The 17,899-nt window shown below is 32.4% G+C and overlaps 1 protein-coding gene across 3 annotated transcripts; it reads right to left on the bottom strand.

The window, feature by feature from the left end:
- Positions 1-343: 343 nt before the first annotated feature.
- On the bottom strand, positions 344-15,991 carry LOC111703246 (max-interacting protein 1). Of its 3 annotated transcripts, none has more exons than XR_002765584.1 (9): positions 15,855-15,991; positions 15,580-15,688; positions 5,036-5,102; positions 4,334-4,411; positions 3,130-3,191; positions 2,591-2,712; positions 2,043-2,180; positions 722-1,088; positions 344-551 (listed from the first exon to the last, which is right to left on the bottom strand). XR_002765584.1 is itself a non-coding variant. In XM_023475134.1 (8 exons), exons 1-7 carry the CDS (start codon positions 15,907-15,909, stop codon positions 2,044-2,046), a joined length of 630 nt encoding a protein of 209 aa, XP_023330902.1. In that variant the 5' UTR covers positions 15,910-15,991; the 3' UTR covers positions 344-1,088; position 2,043. The 3 variants fall into 3 exon arrangements, 1 of the variants encoding a protein (XP_023330902.1); XR_002765583.1 differs by having other exon boundaries at positions 344-575; XM_023475134.1 differs by having other exon boundaries at positions 344-1,088.
- Between the last annotated feature and the right edge of the window lie 1,908 nt (positions 15,992-17,899).

Here is a 17,899-nt window from a genome sequence, read left to right on the forward strand (position 1 = left end):
AGTTTGAGCTTTATTGAATGTTGAATTGGGTTCAAAAAAAATGAGTGGTGTGAAGTTTAAAATGGGGTTGAAGGGGGGGGGGGCGTAAAGTGTCAATATAAATCTACTATTATGCGTTGATAAGACTGGTTTGGATTGTTGCTAGGGGTGGAAAAACTAATAAATAAACTCGTGAAAAATCAGTAATAATTGTTTAAAGACAATAATATTAATATTTTCAATCTCTATGAGATAATTACAATTAATTTTCAGGCTTTTATACAATTTTAATGTTACTTTTGACAATTGCGCTCTAAATAAATTTTAAATTAGGATGACTAAGTTTAAAACACTGGTTTTTACACATAAAAGAAACAATAAGTACGAATTAAAAATTAAAATAAAAAACTGAGTGAAAGCTACGCCGGGATCATCTGTGGGAGAAATACTAGTTTCATCAACACTTTCAGTCATTTACACGCATTCTAGATTTTCATTTTCAGGGATTTGACACGAGTTATCAAATCCATCCTCGTGGGAGTTTATAATTGCGGCATTATAATCTGGTCGAACTGTAGAGTTTAAAAAAGATAAATCTAGAAAAAAAGATAAATCCAGTAACTTGAATTCTAGATAACTTCTAAATATATCTAGTTATGTATAACTGAATCTGGATTTTTACAGTTAGTTCCTGAAATATCTTGCTTAATCTAGATCTATTCTGGATATATCTAGTTATTACTGGTTAAAACTGAATTAATCTAGTTCAATAAAATCTATGTAGAAAGGAAATGACAATACTAGCTGCTTAAGTCATAATTTAAAAATTGTTGGAATTCATGAAGATTTTTTCTTGGATTTAAATCCGATTGCATTTTGGTATTTTTGACAATTTTGTTAACATATATACTTCACTTGTTCTCAGTTCACATTTATCAGTTACTCTTAATTCATTGGTTTAGTTCATTTAACACTTTTCTCTCGCTAATCCAGGCAAACTTTTTCTTCCTTGTTTCAATGGATTAAGTTGTAAGGGACTGGGACGTTTCGTTTCCATGTCAATTATACCGAATTCATTGTAATTTTCTCTTCACAAGCTAACAAGTCATCTGAAAATAAAAATTGTAAAAAAATGAAAAATATGTTGCATGTTTAAATTCAATTTTTCTACGTTATGAAAGTAAAATAGGAGCAAAGCCTCTTTATTACATTGGTCGGAATAAAAATAGTTGTTCTTAGAGAAAAAAAAAATCAGTTCTCTGTTTTTTTGCCACAACATATTTCTGGTAAATTCATGCCCATGAATTTTATTGATGTAATACACAGCATTCAACAGCCTAGCTTACAGGTTATCAAAGTACAAATTCAAACCAGGTTTGCCATTAAAATAAATGCATATCCACTCGATTGCAATAAAAATGATATTTTCACAACAATTATGCAAAAACTTCCAGATTTTTAAATTTCTTTGTTCTGAGCCCGCGATTTAAAAGCTTCGGCTCGAGTCTTAATTCCTTAAACGCAGCTTTAAGACCCAATCTTAGACCCAACTCTGACGACAGCTTGTGTCACGTGATTGACAGCTGCGAGATCTTAGGCTCGACTTAAGGAGTTAGGCCCAATGAAAATAAAACCGACCTTGGTTGGTTTTAGAGGAGAATAAGGCTCAATGTTGGGTCTTATTATCATCAAAACCCGGAATGCGCCAATTCCAACCATGAAAATCCGCCAAATACAACATTAAACCGGTTTTATGAACTAAACTATTGAAAATAAGATGCAACTTAAATCTGAAAGCCCGAGCCGTAAATAAGGCTCAACAACAGCTTAGACCTGAGTCGTATTTTCTTGAATTTTTTAAATCGCCGGCTCTGGTTTGAATAAAAAAGACAAATCTGTTATTGAACTAAATAAGAATTATGTATATACAAAGGTTGAAAAAATAACCAAGGGCCCATTTTGAAAAAAAATCGTTCATTAAAAAAAATATTTTGCTCTTGAAAAAGTTCTTAATTAAGCTAAATATTTCAATAAGGGTATTTGAAAGAACATTCTTTTAATACCTTAAACATTGGTATCCACAATAGTCAGCTGATTCCACGTGTTAACGCTCATACCACCATCACTTCCGGTGCTACGCACACTGGATATGTCGTCGTCACTCACACCACCGTAGCCCAGCACATCAACCTCGTGGTCGTCTGAAGAAATAAATAAATATAACATCTGAATGGATAAATAAGATAGTAAGTAATTGTTACTATAATTAAATAAGGTAAAAAGCAAAGGACCATGAATAAATAAGATAATAAATATTTGTCAATATAAATAAATAAGATCAAAAGCAAAGGATATATGAATAAATAAGATAATAAATAATTGTCACTATGAATAAATAAGATCAAAAGCAAAGGATATATGAATAAATAAGATAATAAATAATTGTCTCTATAAATAAATAAGATCGAAAGCAAAGATAAATAAGATAAGAAATAATCTTTATCAAAATAAAAGTTTATAATAAATAATTAAGATTTTATAAGACATGTCATTGTCATGTATAGATGGAAAATTAGTCCGGATGATCATGAATTAGTCAGGTTGACCATACCTGACTCTGAAGTGGATGACTGTATAGATGACACTGTAGAAGTAGAAGACTCGGATATGGATCGACGTTTATGGATAGCGTCGACCTGGGAGGACAACAGCTCTAAGCGTCTCCGTAAATACCTGGAAATTAGTTTCAAATAAGGTCCGATTTTACCAAATAATATTTAATAAAAAAACTTTCTAGTACTTGGTTTGAATATGAGATTTTTGAAACATTTTTAGGCTATTGATTCAATGTAAATAATAGTTAGTTATAATTTTTAAATAAGAAATCCCTGTAGCCAATTTTTTTCATTTTCAACGTTGCCTGTATTGGTTGAAATGCCTGTATCTGGGGCATATTAACTATGTCGGATTTGGACAGTTGCGTTCTAAGTTTGGAATATAAAATTTCGAGGTTCGGAAAAAGTGTGCTCACTTCATATACCATGGACTCGGAAGAACCTCAAATAAATGCCCGAGGTCTTAACTTTTGAGCTTGATCTCGAGTTTAACAAGATAAAAGGTCTGACCTCTTGTTTCACATTAAAAAAATACCTTTGCTCTCGGAAAAGATTTTCTTTTTGTGCTACACTTTTCCGGTCCCGGTCCTCCAGGTTCTAAAAGAAAGTTCTCTTTAAATTATATATATTTTAATGTTTTTTATAATTTTGGTTATATTTTTATCTGAGCTCAATAGACTATTTGGAAATGTTTTGGCAAATTGGCTAAAATGGTGAGAAAAATTTTGGAAATTCACTTGTGTTAAAGAAAAATCTAACAAAAAATTTATACGCTGGATTGGAACCCATTTGCTTTCAGGTCTTTCAAAAAACAAATCAGTTTTTCAATTAAAAAAAATATTCTTTAACACTAATAAGTTCATCAGATTTGGTTTATTTTGTGAACAGAAAACTCTAAAACTAAGAAAAAATTGACATGTTTCATATTCCCCATATTCCATGTTCCCCAATGCCCAGGCATGCGAAATATTTAACATTTTCTACGATGAACTATTTCTATTCAAATTTTAATTGAAAATTATCAATGGAAAATTTTTAAAATTGGGAATATTATCAGAATTACTTTGTGTAATTTTTAATAATTTTTAAACTTTATATTCCATATTCTTTTTAATCAATTTTAAACTCTTCCTATCTCTTATGCTCTCTTCTCACGCGTATTTTTTCTTCTAATAAATTAGCTTAAAGGGACTGTAAAGGAAAAATTAAAGGGCGTACCTAAGCATTTTATGAGTTGATCGAGACCCATAAGATATTTCTGTCATTGATATAAAACGGTGTCAACTTTATACGAAAATCTACATATATATATAAAAGTTGTCTAAAAATAGTAGATTTGACGGATCATTTTCAGCAAATACACAACCAATCTGAAAAACATCGATATCCCAGAGTAGACAGAGAAGTAGGTTTGCTCCTATTATTATTTAAATTTAATAATTTTTCATTATTATCACATGACTACGTCTGTATCACGTGACCAGTATACTGGTTGTGTATTTGCTGAATATGATCCGCTTAAACGTACTATTTTAATACAAAATATTATATATTTAAGTTTTCGAATACATTTGACACAGTTTTATATCAATTTCACGAGACAGGAACATCAGATAGAACTCTCATGGGTTTCGATCTACTCCTAAAATGCTTGGGTTTCAGCCTATATCCCCTTTCATTTTTCCTTTACATTCCCTTTGATTGTTTCTTTTTCGGTGTGGAAGGGTGGGGGAATTTACCCGTATAAAATGTTTGGCTTTGTTTAGTAGACCCAGTGTTGTATGTCTCGAGCTGTCAGTGCCCAAGGGAACCAAATCCTGATTAAAATAACTATATATTTTCTTTATCCAAATAAACAATAAAAATGCCGATTGACAGACCGCATTAAATATCGTCTTCCATATTTGATAATATCCGATGACAGTGTTGAAAATAAGCTTGCACGAATAAAAAGCTTTTTTAGAAATGACCATCTTTAATGTAAGTATTAACATATTTTTAGATTTTTAGTATTTTAATGTATTTTTAGATTTTTAGTAAAAAAATCAAATCTGAAAAAATATATTATTATGTCCGGTTGTTCTCAAAGCACAAAATTGTCAGACCACGTTTTGAAAATATCAATATGAATGTTTTTCTTAAATTTTTGCTTCATTTATATTAAGAAGATTGAATTGAATGCATGTTGATAAAAAAGTTATTATACGAGTTTTTAAACAAATAGTATTGTATAAATTGCAAAATATTTTTTTTCAAAAGTTTTCACATTTTTTTCACGGGCAACGCCGGACCCTTCAGCTAGTTTATAATAAAAATAAAGAAGGTCACTTTAAAATTGCAAACTAAAAAGTATTCATTTTGTAAGAATACTGTACAAAAGAAAACGAGATCATGTTATTTATATTTTAATTTAAAAAATGGGAATGTTCCCAAAACTTCACCTTGAGACCTTCCAGACAATTTCGAAGGTGAGCTCTCCGATTCTTTTCCAGCTCGTTATGGCTCGACCTTAAAGTATTATTTTAATTTTCTTTTATAATAGTTCTCTATCACAATTAACTTAATGTTATACATTTGTTTCGATTATTCAACGCGGATACGAGAATTGGTCTAGGTATAGGAGCATAAACCCCCTTGAGAGAGGAATTGGTCTAGGGTTAGGGGCATAAACCCCCTTGAGAGAGGAATTGGTCTAGGGTTAGGGGCTTAAACCCCCTTGAGAGAGGAATTGGTCTAAGGTTAGGGGCATAAACCCCCTTGAGAGAGGAATTGGTCTAGGGTTAGGGGCTTAAACCCCCTTGAGAGAGGAATTGGTCTAGGGTTAGGGGCATTAACCGCCTTGAGAGAGGAATTGGTCTAGGGCTAGGGGCATAAACCCCCTTGAGAGAGGAACTTTTTCTGAACACCAGTTTTATCGCATTGCTGTTAACAACCCTGACATTGAATAACCATTATACTTTGGTCAATTTCTGAATATATTCATGTTTATGTTTATACAAACTTGATCTGAATTTAATCATGTTATTTATGTTCAGTTATCTTTATGTCCTTTCATCTATCTTATGTTTGTTGACAATCGGTAAATATATTGGTAAATAATGAGTGCTGCTCAATGCAGGGTAAATATCCCGGCCAATTGTTCAAAACAACATCCTATATGTTCGAAAGTTTTTCCCCATACATTTTAACAATTTTAAACCCCCACACTTACTTAAATTTTCCCTAAAAATCATTTAATTTCCCAATTTTTCGAGAAAACATACACCCCTGGCTGGAAAATAGAAACATTCATTGACTGCATATTGTACAGGGTTACCAACAAAGAATAAGACTGTAAAGACGACTTGAAACTCTTCAATTAATGCCGATCCCAATATTAGTTCTGTTATGGTCTTTATATGTGTATTAGATAAATTGGCAACAAAAAAATTTTTGTTGTCTCAAAAAATTGTAAATCTTTATAATTAACGAAAAAAGGAATCTCTCTATGGAAAAATTGTTTCAATTCTCCTTCTCTTTTTATTTAAGTTAATGCCCAAGATATACCCAAAGTGGAAGAAAGAAAGAGCGAGAAATCGATTATAGCTCTCTCTCTCCCAGCTGCGCCCAGCCACCGATCAGCTGTCTAGGAAACGACAGCTGACAAGAACACGCGCTTTTCATGCTTCACACCAACAGCAGCTTGCTGTCAAATTTATACAATTCAGAAGTTCCGCTGAATGTTAAATTTATTCGCTTACAACCATCAGTCTGTAAAGATCAGCATTTTAAAAGATTAAATTAGCTAAAAAAAAATCCACTAAAACTTTAAGAAAAAAAAACAGCTGAGCGAACTGTCAAAATGCAGCTGTCAAGCAGCGGTAAAACAGCTGGGAGGCGCCTGGCTGGCTAGGCAATTAGAGTGTGCTGAAGCTGGTCGGGGTTTGGGGAGAGATAGGGGCAGGGTAGAGAGGGAGGGGGTTATGAGTTGAATAATCGTCCAGGGAGGGGGGAGGGGAGTTCAGCGTTAGTAGGAATTATTAATCATTCCATGTTTCTGAAGGGTGTACTTTTCGTTCACTGAACTAACGTGGAGAGGGAAAAAAAGAGACATGCAATATATACTGCAATTCTTAGTTTTCTAAAACGCTCTATGTGTTAAAATGATTTGTTTCAGCTGACTACAAAAAAAAACTATTTAATTATCCAGGCTTTTGTCGGAGTAGCAGTAGCAGGGAATGCACAAAAATAAAGGAGAATATTAGATAATATGACCAAAAATTTGGAGGGGTCGAGGGGGCAACACACTAAGGGGAGAGAAGGTGCACACACGAAATGTTATTAGTGTGTGTGTGCGGGGGGAGGGGGAGGTTAAAAGGTGTATGATAAGCTATAAAGATAAGAAAAGAGGAAATTCATTGAGTGTACTCTAATGGAAGACTTTGTATTTGTAGTTCCATGTCCGTAGGGTTAAACCGATATACCTTAAGTTGTAAATATTTACTACTCTAGTATGCATCTAGTAGATATATAGTCCTCTAGTAAACATCTAGTAGGAATATACTCCTCTAGTATACATCTAGTAGGTATATACTCCTCTAGTATAATATCTATGCAGGTATATACTCCTCTAGTAAACATCTAGTAGGTATACACTCCTCTAGTATACATCTAGTAGGTATATACTCCTCTAGTATATCTAGTAGGTATATACTTCTCTAATATACATCTAGTAGGTATATACTCCTATAATATCTATGCAGGTATATACTCCTCTAGTAAACATCTAGTAGGTATACACTCCTCTAGTATACATCTAGTAGGTATATACTCCTCTAGTATACATCTAGTAGGTATATACTCCTCTAGTATACATCTAGTAGGGTATAACTCCTCTAGTAAACATCTAGTAGGCATATACTCCTCTAGTAAACATCTAGTAGGTATATACTCCTCTAGTAAACATCTAGTAGGTATATACTCCTCTAGTATACATCTAGTAGGTATATACTTCTCTAATATACATCTAGTAGGTATATACTCCTCTAGTATACATCTAGTAGGTATATACTTCTCTAATATACATCTAGTAGGTATATACTCCTCTAGTATACATCTAGTAGGTATATACTCCTCTAGTATACATCTAGTAGGTATATACTCCTCTAGTATACACCTAGTAGGTATATACTCCTCTAGTAAACATCTAGTAGGTATACACTTCCTATAGTATATATCTAATAGGTATACACTCCTGTAGTATAGATCTAGTAGGTATACACTCCTATAGTATAGAATTCTCAGTAATATCCTGATCTAGGTCATATATCTGTTTATCCCATCCAATACTGCACACGTACAGTTGATAGAAAGATAAACAGATACAGGGGGATTCGCATCATGTGAGTTGGTCTAGATTGAGGTTGAGAAAAAAGACCACGATCATAAATGTAAAGTTGCATAGCAACACTTAAAAGTTCAAATTGTTCATAGGAAAGGGTCTAGTTTATGGAACAAGTGGATTCAATATGAAAATTTAAAGATTTTTCTCCACCTGACACGTACTATGGAGGACAAGTTATATGTAGGACGTAAATGATGATTTAAAAAAATGACACCAAGTATCATTACAAACTTGTCTAAAATATCAAAACTGATTTGAATGATAATTTAACAGAACATTGTAAATGATAATGGAAAAAAATCACATAAAACTTTTATAGGAATGGGAAGCTTAAAATATGATGAGAAAAAGAAAAAAGATGCATAAACATTTTAATATTTACTTGAATAATATTCAGATAAATTATTAGATCTAGAACATCGAGGAAAGACAAATCTATGAAAGTCTAAGAAATTTGTTCATGGTCCCAAGATATTGATTTTGCACAGTGAGTTGCAAAAATGTCAGATAGGGGGATTGATAGATAGATATATACAAGGATGTAATGCAAGGAAAGTTATTTCAGAGGTGTACGCATCTTTTGTACTGCACTGTACTGTTTCTGGGCGGTAATGTAAACACAAGACGGATGTTGAAGCCTGACATGGGATCCATATTTCACATAAAAAATTAATGAAATATTCTGGTTATAGGAAAATATTATGTGAATTATCAAAATTTAATGCTTTTAACCCCCTCGGATACTAAATGAAAAATGATACATCTATTATTGTTTACAAATTCCGCCCAGAGAGAACTGGTTTCAATATGTACTCAGAGTGTACGCAACCGCAATTAACTTTCCTTGCATAACATCCTTGGATATATAGATGATAGACAGATAGATAGATAGAAAGCCAGACAATAGACAGACAGACTAATGTTTGATTTATCAACAAAGTTTCTGAAACCACAAAAATGTCAAAATCTTTTTTTTTCTTCCAGTTCTGCATACGTGTAACAAAGGTAATAGGGATTTTTTTAAAATAAAAAAGCACTTTTTTCCATGGATATGAATAACCCAGTGCTTAGGATCCAGATCCGCAAGATTTTGGCTTCCTGGATCCGGATCCACAAATATGCGGATCCACGGATTCGGATCCAAGGGGTAAAATATCAACCAAAAACTGCAAAAAAGACCTTTTTTACTCCTAAAATCAAAATCTAAACTTCTGAAAAAAGAGAGATTATAAAAATTTCCTCATTTCTGGATGGTTCATCAAGTTTTAGGATAAAAATATTCGAAAAAAATCTTTAAAAAAATTGAAAATTATTTTTTGTTAAAAAGATTCAGTAAATCTTTTAGAAATGACCTGGATCCAGATCCGCATCAAAATTAAATGGATCCTAAGCACTGGAATCACCTATTGTTAAACTTATACCAAAGACTAGTTTAAAATTAAGATGGGGGGGGGGGGAATTTTAACCCCTAAATTATATGCAGTGGGAAATTATAAATGCACTTGTTAAAGCACTGTACTCTGTCAAACAAAGCAAATTGTATTGTAGGGGGCTTGATAATAATAATTTTGAGGATTTATCATTGTTCTGGAAGGAATTACTAGAAAAACTTTGCACAGCCTGTAACAGGAGGGGGGGGGGGGGGGGCTGTAAGTTTATAATACACCAAGGCCTATATATATACTTTATTTGATAAAGTTGATAGAAATATGATCTAGTATAAAAACAATTATCTATCAGTTTTAATACTGTGTACTACTTTTCACAAAGAAATCTCAGAAGTTCGATTTAATTCATTACCTGTCCGTCTGTCAGTCTGTTTATTTTTTTTCTATCTATCTATAAACATATGTGTCTGCCAGGCTGTTTGTCAGCATATCTGTCTATGTGACAATTCGTCTGTTTATATCATCTGTTAGTATATGTGACAATTCAGTCTATCTGACTATCTATCTGTATGTGTGACAGTTCGTCTATCTGTCTAGCAGTCTGAAATATTTTTTGCCCACTCCATAAGAAAGAGTTAATTTCTTAAAGAACTAGTTCTGGTCGGATAGAAAAGAGTGGGCTGCCGATATATTTTCAAGTTTTTAGAAAATGAATATTTAAATATTGAATTAAAAATATTTTGACAGGGTGTATCTGTATTTTTTTTTCAAATTTAGCAGTTTGTTAAATCGAAACTTTGTGAGAGAGAAAAATCGTGAAATGTCAAATTAAATTAGGTTTAAAGGGAGAGATGTTGGATAAATTACTGGTAATTTTGTCAGTAAACTTTTGCTTTTCTCAATTTCTGTTTCTAACTAAACAAGACATAAATATAAATATATACCCCTTCAAAATATTTATAGGTGTGCGAAACTAGCAACTGTCCAGACAGAAAAGCACCTTGTTAAAAAGAAATAAACTCGTTCAACAAAAGTACATTTATATATTTCGGAAAACTTGGTGTCTATCTTATAAAGAAAAAATCTTAGGACCTCAAAAATAAAATTTTTAATAGTGTTTTGAATTAGGAAAAAGTCATATTAGTGTGTATTGAAAAAGAAATATGAATATTTTTTATCATAAATTGGAAGAAAATTCGTGTTTGTAATTTCTTATTTTATCCCTCTTTCTTTTATTTATTACTATTATGAACACTAAAAACTAGCTCAAACTTAATGATAAACTGAAAATGAAGGGATCAATCTCATAAATTATTTATAATAGTTTGAAGTAATAGTCCTATTTCATAAATTACTGTAATTAAAACATAAATCATTTAGTGGAAATATTTTCAATCCTAAATCTATGCATTAAAGTTTTGATGAGATCAGAGAAACTGCGGACGTGCAGTTGGAGAATTTAGAAAAAAATATGAATACTTGAAATTATTAACTAAGCCTCGTACCATTTTATTTTACAAAAATTATAAAAAATAAATTTTAAAACCTTAAAAAATTTATTTGGATTGGGGGGGGGAGAGGTTTTCCGTAACAATCTTTTGAAAATTATTTAACCTGAATTCTTGTAAAAAAAATATAGAATTTAACGCAAAAAAATGTCTTGCATGAAAAATGAATTGAGCCCCTGGGATAAAACGGAAAAATTTGTTATTTCTTCATCTCTAAATATGTTCAAAGCAAAACATGAAATAAATCTTTTCCTTTCCCTTTAGCATTAACCATAAATCTGACCGAGCTCAGGGGTGACCAAATATATTAAATTCAGGGGGGGGGGAGGACTGACTTCAGGAGGAAGGGGTGTTCCTGAATGCTAGTAGATAATGTTCATAAATTCATAATTCAAAAGATAACAAGTGTTCAAAATTATATATATTTTGATTATATTTATAAATTTCCACTTCAAGTGGGGAGATGTTCATAAATATTCAGATAAGGAGAAAGGTATGTTCATAAATATTCACTGAAAGGAGGAGGGTGTTCATAAATATTCAGAGAAGGACAAATATTATCTAAAGTTTGTTCATGCTTTCTGAAATGTATGTCCTCCATTGTGTTCAATATATATTATATATATATTATATAAACGTAAACATCTATTCTACACATGTGTAAATAAATCCAGTAACAAGGGAAAAATAATTGAAAAATGTCCAATCCATCAAATTTTCTTGGAATTCCAAGTTTGTCTAAAATTTTACATTCTTCTATGAGCTGATCCGAGTCAAGCTGACCAAAACATGGATCCATATATGTACTCTGAGGAAATCCTTTCTCGTTGAAGCAGGAAAAAGATGTTTAATTTATAAGCATGATAATACGCCTTGACATTTTTTATTTTTACAGGGTTATATTTTCAAAATTACACAATTAGAAATTATTTTTGATGCTTTGGAAAAAAATGTAAAAATTGGACATTTTCATTCTAACTCTGAATCCAAAATTCCGATGATTAAACAACGAATATCTATTGTTTCTTATTTTTAACTTTCAAAAAATACTTCTTTTAGTAGATTGCTTAAATATTAAGTTAACTTTTCTAAAAAAAAATACCGATCTCAGCTTTACTTTATCTATATTGAAACAAAGAGCTAAAATTTGTTAAAAAATGAGGACTATTTTTTACAGTTTTTGGTTGCAGGAAGAGGGTCAGGGGAAAAATTGAGATCAGAAGACAGAGACAAGACTAATAAAAACTATGAGAGGGAATTAAGAGAAATTTTGTAGAATGAAGAATGGAAAAAACATTTTAAATTAGAAGAATTAGCAATCTTTCTCTAGGTTTGTTTGTTTGTTTGTTTGTTTGTTTGTTTGTTTGTTTGCTTATTTAATGGTTTAACATGAATTAAAAGCAAACATTGTAAAATCTGTCTGTCTGTCTGGGTGTCTGTCTGTCTGTCTATCTATGTATAAATCTATCTGTATGGCCTGGATACGCTGGGATGCAACTAAAGGTCAATTTTATAGTTGCCAGGCAGTGTGCCAGGCGTAGGACTAGGCCTGGTAAAGGGTGTTTAAAACAGGCAGGCCGGGGAGGGGAGGGGTGGATTATGCAAGAGGATGAGGGGAGAGGGGTAGGCAACAGAAAAAGAAGAGTTAAAAAATATAGATCAAATATATTCTTAGTCGATTTGTGTTAAGGAAAAAGAAACAGCCCGGTGAAAACCTGTTCTTTTATATTAGTTCAGTCAGTTTTCCATGCACTGGGTTAGCCTCAAAATAACAAAAAATAAATTGGTATTAAACCTAACAAAATTAGGCGGATAACAGTTTTAAGAATATCAAGGGATAAGCAGGTCTTTAAAAGGGGGGGGGGGGTTAAAAAGTGAGATTATTTCTAATTAGGGTTTAAACTAAGCTGGATCTTCAAATTGTGTATTTCCGATAATTATGTCACCGACAAAACATTGTGCTTAGTTTAAATTTTAATTATTTAGAATTTGTAATGCAAACACTTTGAAACCCTTTTGTCTTATGAACTTATTGCAAAATTTTTTCAGACATCACCCCCTCTCCCCCCGGCCCATAGGCTACATAGACAGAACATTCCTTTACGTCGCTAAACATATGCTGGTATGTGTTACAATTAAATGCTAGAGGTTAATTAATAATTTTTAAAGAATAATTAGCCTAGTTGTTGAAACAACTAGCCGAATTAACAATTATTAATGTTGGACTAGAAATGTAAAAAGTATTTCCATTTGTTTATCACTTCAAACCAGAGATATATATTATCAAGAATTAGCCNATTTCATTTTTCCCAGAAAAAAACATTTATTTTTCCCGATTCAACGAATGACATTTTTTTGGCGCTCCGCGCAAACAGATTTTCAAAGGAAAAATATACACGCCTCTGATTCAAAATTTTAAAAAATCGATTTATTTAGAGGCACATTTTGACATTAGCACATAGATCAATTTAATGGTTATGTAACGCAAATAAAAAAAACATTGCTACAGCATGACAACAAAAATAAAAAAACTGGTTTCAAAAATTAAAAATGTATCAACTGAAGAAAATGTTACGTAGGTCATAAGATTAGCTTTAAAAGCAAGATCATGTGTTGACTTTGTTTTTATTTCGAACTAAGAATTATTTAAAGGGACTTTATCCCAAATTTTAAGGGACACTTGAGACTTAATTTAGACTTTAATTTAGACACACTTAGCATTTGATTGAGAAAAAATGACTGAGTTTTCCACGTTTTTCTGTCTAAAAATTGATAATTTTAATTATTTTTAAGAGACTTGCGGATTTATACAATGGAGACAAAAGAGGAAATTTAAAGAATTTATCTCTGTCCACGACAGTAAAACAAGGAACGTATTTAGGTTTACAGTCCTTTTCATATCAATAATCTGCGTTACGTTAAAAAACCGCAAACTGAGATTAGAATAGGTCAATAAACTGAGAACAGGAAGACGAAGGGTGGGGGGGGAGAAAAAGATGTAAACTTGTAATTTAGAAGACCTTAAAAGCATCATGAGCGGTCCAAGCAAAATTTGCAAATTTTTCATTTCATCCTATTTGCAATCACCCCCATTTGTTACCTTTGCACTGCTAAAAGTTAAATGGTTGAATTTGCAGAGTTTTTAGCACAAATCTCATCGAGATGTCAATATGAGTAATTTTTGCAATTAAGTTAAGTACCCAACCAAATTTTTAGTATTTTCCTTTTTGAAAGTTTAAATTACAGAATTTTTATAAGAGAATTTTTATAAGAACATAAACTTCACTTTAAAAAACGAAATTAGTAGGCATTGTTCGAATGTGCCAAAATCAGCTGAATTGCAAAAATATTCCGAAAAGATGACCTGCAAAAAAATTGCAATATGAACATTAAAAATGGTCAGAAAAATGTGGAACGGTACTTATCATAAAAACAAGACAGAGGAATTTCATTTTTATGAATTTTTAGAGGCGTAATTTTTATCCTGTTTATCAAATAACTGAATAATTTAATAAATAAATATAAAATCATAAAAATGTCCTCATTTCTCCCTTTAACATGTTGCTACGGTGTCAGTTAATAAATTCTGCATCATAAATTTAATAACTTTTACAGCTTTAAAACGTTTACAGACCTTGTATCTTGAAGCTTTTAACAAACAAAAAATCAAGCAAAAAATATCATTGTAAATGCTTTAATTAAAAAAGGGAAAAAATGGATTGGAAAAAAATGTTAAATCCTGAGCAAGTTTGTCTAGAACATACAGGGTTACCCAAAAAGAATGAGACTTCCGAGACGACTAAGCGGAACTATTACGGTTTGTTTTTATAGATTGATGGTTCGCTGTGGCAGTAAGCTTAATTCTTTCCTTGCTAAATAAACCATCGGAAAACTATTTTTCGAGGCAGAACATAATTTAACCTTGAAATATTTTAAGTTTATTCAAGTTTATTCATTCTTTGTTGGTAACCCTGTACAAGCCTGTTTGTGTATTTACATGAATATCTACTGAAAACCGTCAAAATGTACTTGAATTAACACAAAATTAATACAAAGGCTTTGTTATATGCGTTGATTAAACCAGTGACACGGTAGTCAGTGTTAAAAAACCATAATTCACCCCCTTTCATAACCTGAAATATGCCGTTTACTAGGAATACTAAAGTCGCAGCACTCGGTCCAGAAATAGTTTTACACCTTATCTATCATTTCGCGTATTATTTAAATATAAAATGATTAAATGCGCAAGGGCCGAGTCTCATCATTTATACACGTTTTTATATCAAGTATTAATAAAACATCTTTATAATATTATAAAAACTATAACTATTATTATAAAGTCATTAGGGCTCATCTATGTCATAGGATAAATAAATAAATAGCCCCCCCCCCACGCTTTCCTGACAAGATATTAAAAAGTCGCTTTCTTTCAAGATATCTTTCCTCGCTTTCTCGTTTCCAGAACTTTTTCTTTATTTCAGACATCTGACTATAAGCTTTCTATTTAAAATATTAATTTAAACTATTTTGTTCAGCACGGATATGTTATTGCTCAATGGATTAACTCATTGGGATTTCATCTTTCCCAATCGAAACAAAGCATCGTCCTGTAACTTAACCCTTCCCCCCGAACCCACCCCTCCCCTGCGTACAGTTAATTTGAAGCTGCGTAATCCGTTGTGACGCAGTATAAACTTGAATCCTACCTGGACCCTCCCTGCATCTTTTTCGACACTTTAGACTGTCTCACAGGCTTTGGACTTGGAAATTCATCCTCAGCATCAGGCAATAGAGTAGCATAACCGTGCTCAGCTTCTGAAAATCCGCAATTTTGGAAAGTGTCAGATTTGATATTAAATGTAAACTGAGAAACGGCCATGTTGGATTCACATGCTCGCTGTCAGTGGGTTTACAAATACAATTTGAAATCAACTTTAACTGATAAAAATGTGTCAGAAACGCAGGGAAACTTTTCCTTTACCTCGATCCCTTCTTTCAAGGAATTCTGCAGCTTGTAGGAGAACATCAAGAGACATTTTAGGTAAAACTTGAGTTGTGTTGGGTTTAACCTCTACCCGTCAGATAGTTTTCCTCAACTGGCAATCTCACTCACTCTGCACTAGACTGAAAGAGGCGGCAGCTTTCCAGCTGCGCAAGCTGTCCAACTGTCAAGAATAGACAGCTGTTGTAGCTGCGGGCAAGCTGTCCTGGCTCGGACTGGATAAATATGATGTTAAAACCGCACTCACACTCCTCACACAAGTTCTGCAGATTTACAAGGGAAAAAATAAAAGCTAAATCAGGGGCGTACGAGGGGGGGGCCTAGCCTCCCGTCCCCCCTTACGATTGCCGCCTCTGAGGGGAACTCATGGGGGGGGGGGNTTTTAATATATTAATTATATCTTCCTTATGGCAATCTACATTCTACATTCATTCATTGCACTCACCCAAACAAAAAGATTAGGAAAACAATTATAATATATTGAGATTCACAACAATACCCTTCAACGCTAATTGTCTGATCAATTGTTTTGCATTAAAAATCCATGTTTCCCATCCCATTTTGTAAACTGAATATTTTTTATTTGTGGTTTCTCTACAAAAGTGACTCGCGTATTTCTTGCTTCGAACGATGGAGAAATGATTACAGGGGCGGATACAGAATTTAAGTGAGGGGGGGGCAAGATTTTTTAGGAACAAAAAAATTAATAATTAGGAACAAAAAATCGCGCTGCAGGCAAAAATTTTTTTGACTTAAAAGAAGCTCAAATAAAGTCAAAATTAATGACTAAACCCTAAAAAACTAGATTTTTAACTTTTCACACATTATAGTTTATTAAGACAGATATTATTCCTGTTTTGCACGTGGTTTCTTTCCCTTAAGCATGCTATTGAGAAGCTATTCTGAAAATAGGAACAAAAAATTCCAAATTCAGGGACGCCCCTGGAAATGAAGGTTTCAAATGTACATCGGACATGCCACTCTATAAATGGAGGGTCACTTGAAATTACGCATGTATTCCATTTAGGTATAATTGCATCGTAAAGGAAAAAATACTTTAAAATCTCACTTTTTCCCTTAACTAAAAAAGTTTCATTAAAAAAAGTGTAAATATATCACTGTGATTTAAAGGTCTCACGCTTTCAAACAAAAATTGATGAGAATTTTGCCAATTACTCTTTGAATACCAAAGCTAACAACAAGTGCTTTTTATTGATAAAATGTGCATGTAAAGGGCTACAGAAAAACATTTGTGAGTTAGAGCGGTAAAATCTAAACCAAAGGCGTTGCGACACTTCAAAGTCGACCTTATCTTATAAACTGATATTTTTTTAGAAACGTTTCCATCTATATTTTTCATCCCTTGAAGCTTGCATCACAGTATTAAGAGGGATTGCCTGATTTTGTGCCCCCCCCCAGGCAAAATTGTGTCCCCCCCACCTTAAGAAAATTACATAAATTTAAGTTTACATAGTTTAAAAAAGTATCAATATTTTGCTCTCTTTTGGTATAAATGCTCTCGTACGCCCTTGAGCTAAATGGATATTTTTACAATATTCCACATTCCTCCTGACCACACACATTTTAGTTATTTTCTCATATTTTACTCCTAGATACTTCCATGCAACTTTATGGTTGTATTTTCTAGAATATTTAACTAAAAATAAACATTTTTGGAAAGGAGCATAGCAAATGGTTTAGATTTGCTCGAGGTATTATGAAATAAAAATTTCCATGGACTGTTTTATGCATTTTTATTTTATTTTCTTCTTTAAAAAAAAACAAAATAGTCAAAGCCAATTCAACATGACGTGGCTCAAACTAGCTCAAATGAGCTAATAAATAGTTTGAAAGAGACAAAAAATAATTCAATGAGCAAAAAAATAGTTGAAATGAGCCAATTAAATAATTCGAATGAGTGAGCCAAAAGTTAATACTAAGGAGCCCAAAAAATGCAACTGAGCAAAAAAATAGTGCAAAAGAGCAAAAAATATAGTTCAAATGAGCAAAAAAAGTTCAAATGA

This window comes from Eurytemora carolleeae, unplaced genomic scaffold (assembly GCF_000591075.1).
Source record: "Eurytemora carolleeae unplaced genomic scaffold, Eaff_2.0 scaffold150, whole genome shotgun sequence".
Classification (NCBI taxonomy): domain Eukaryota; kingdom Metazoa; phylum Arthropoda; class Copepoda; order Calanoida; family Temoridae; genus Eurytemora; species Eurytemora carolleeae.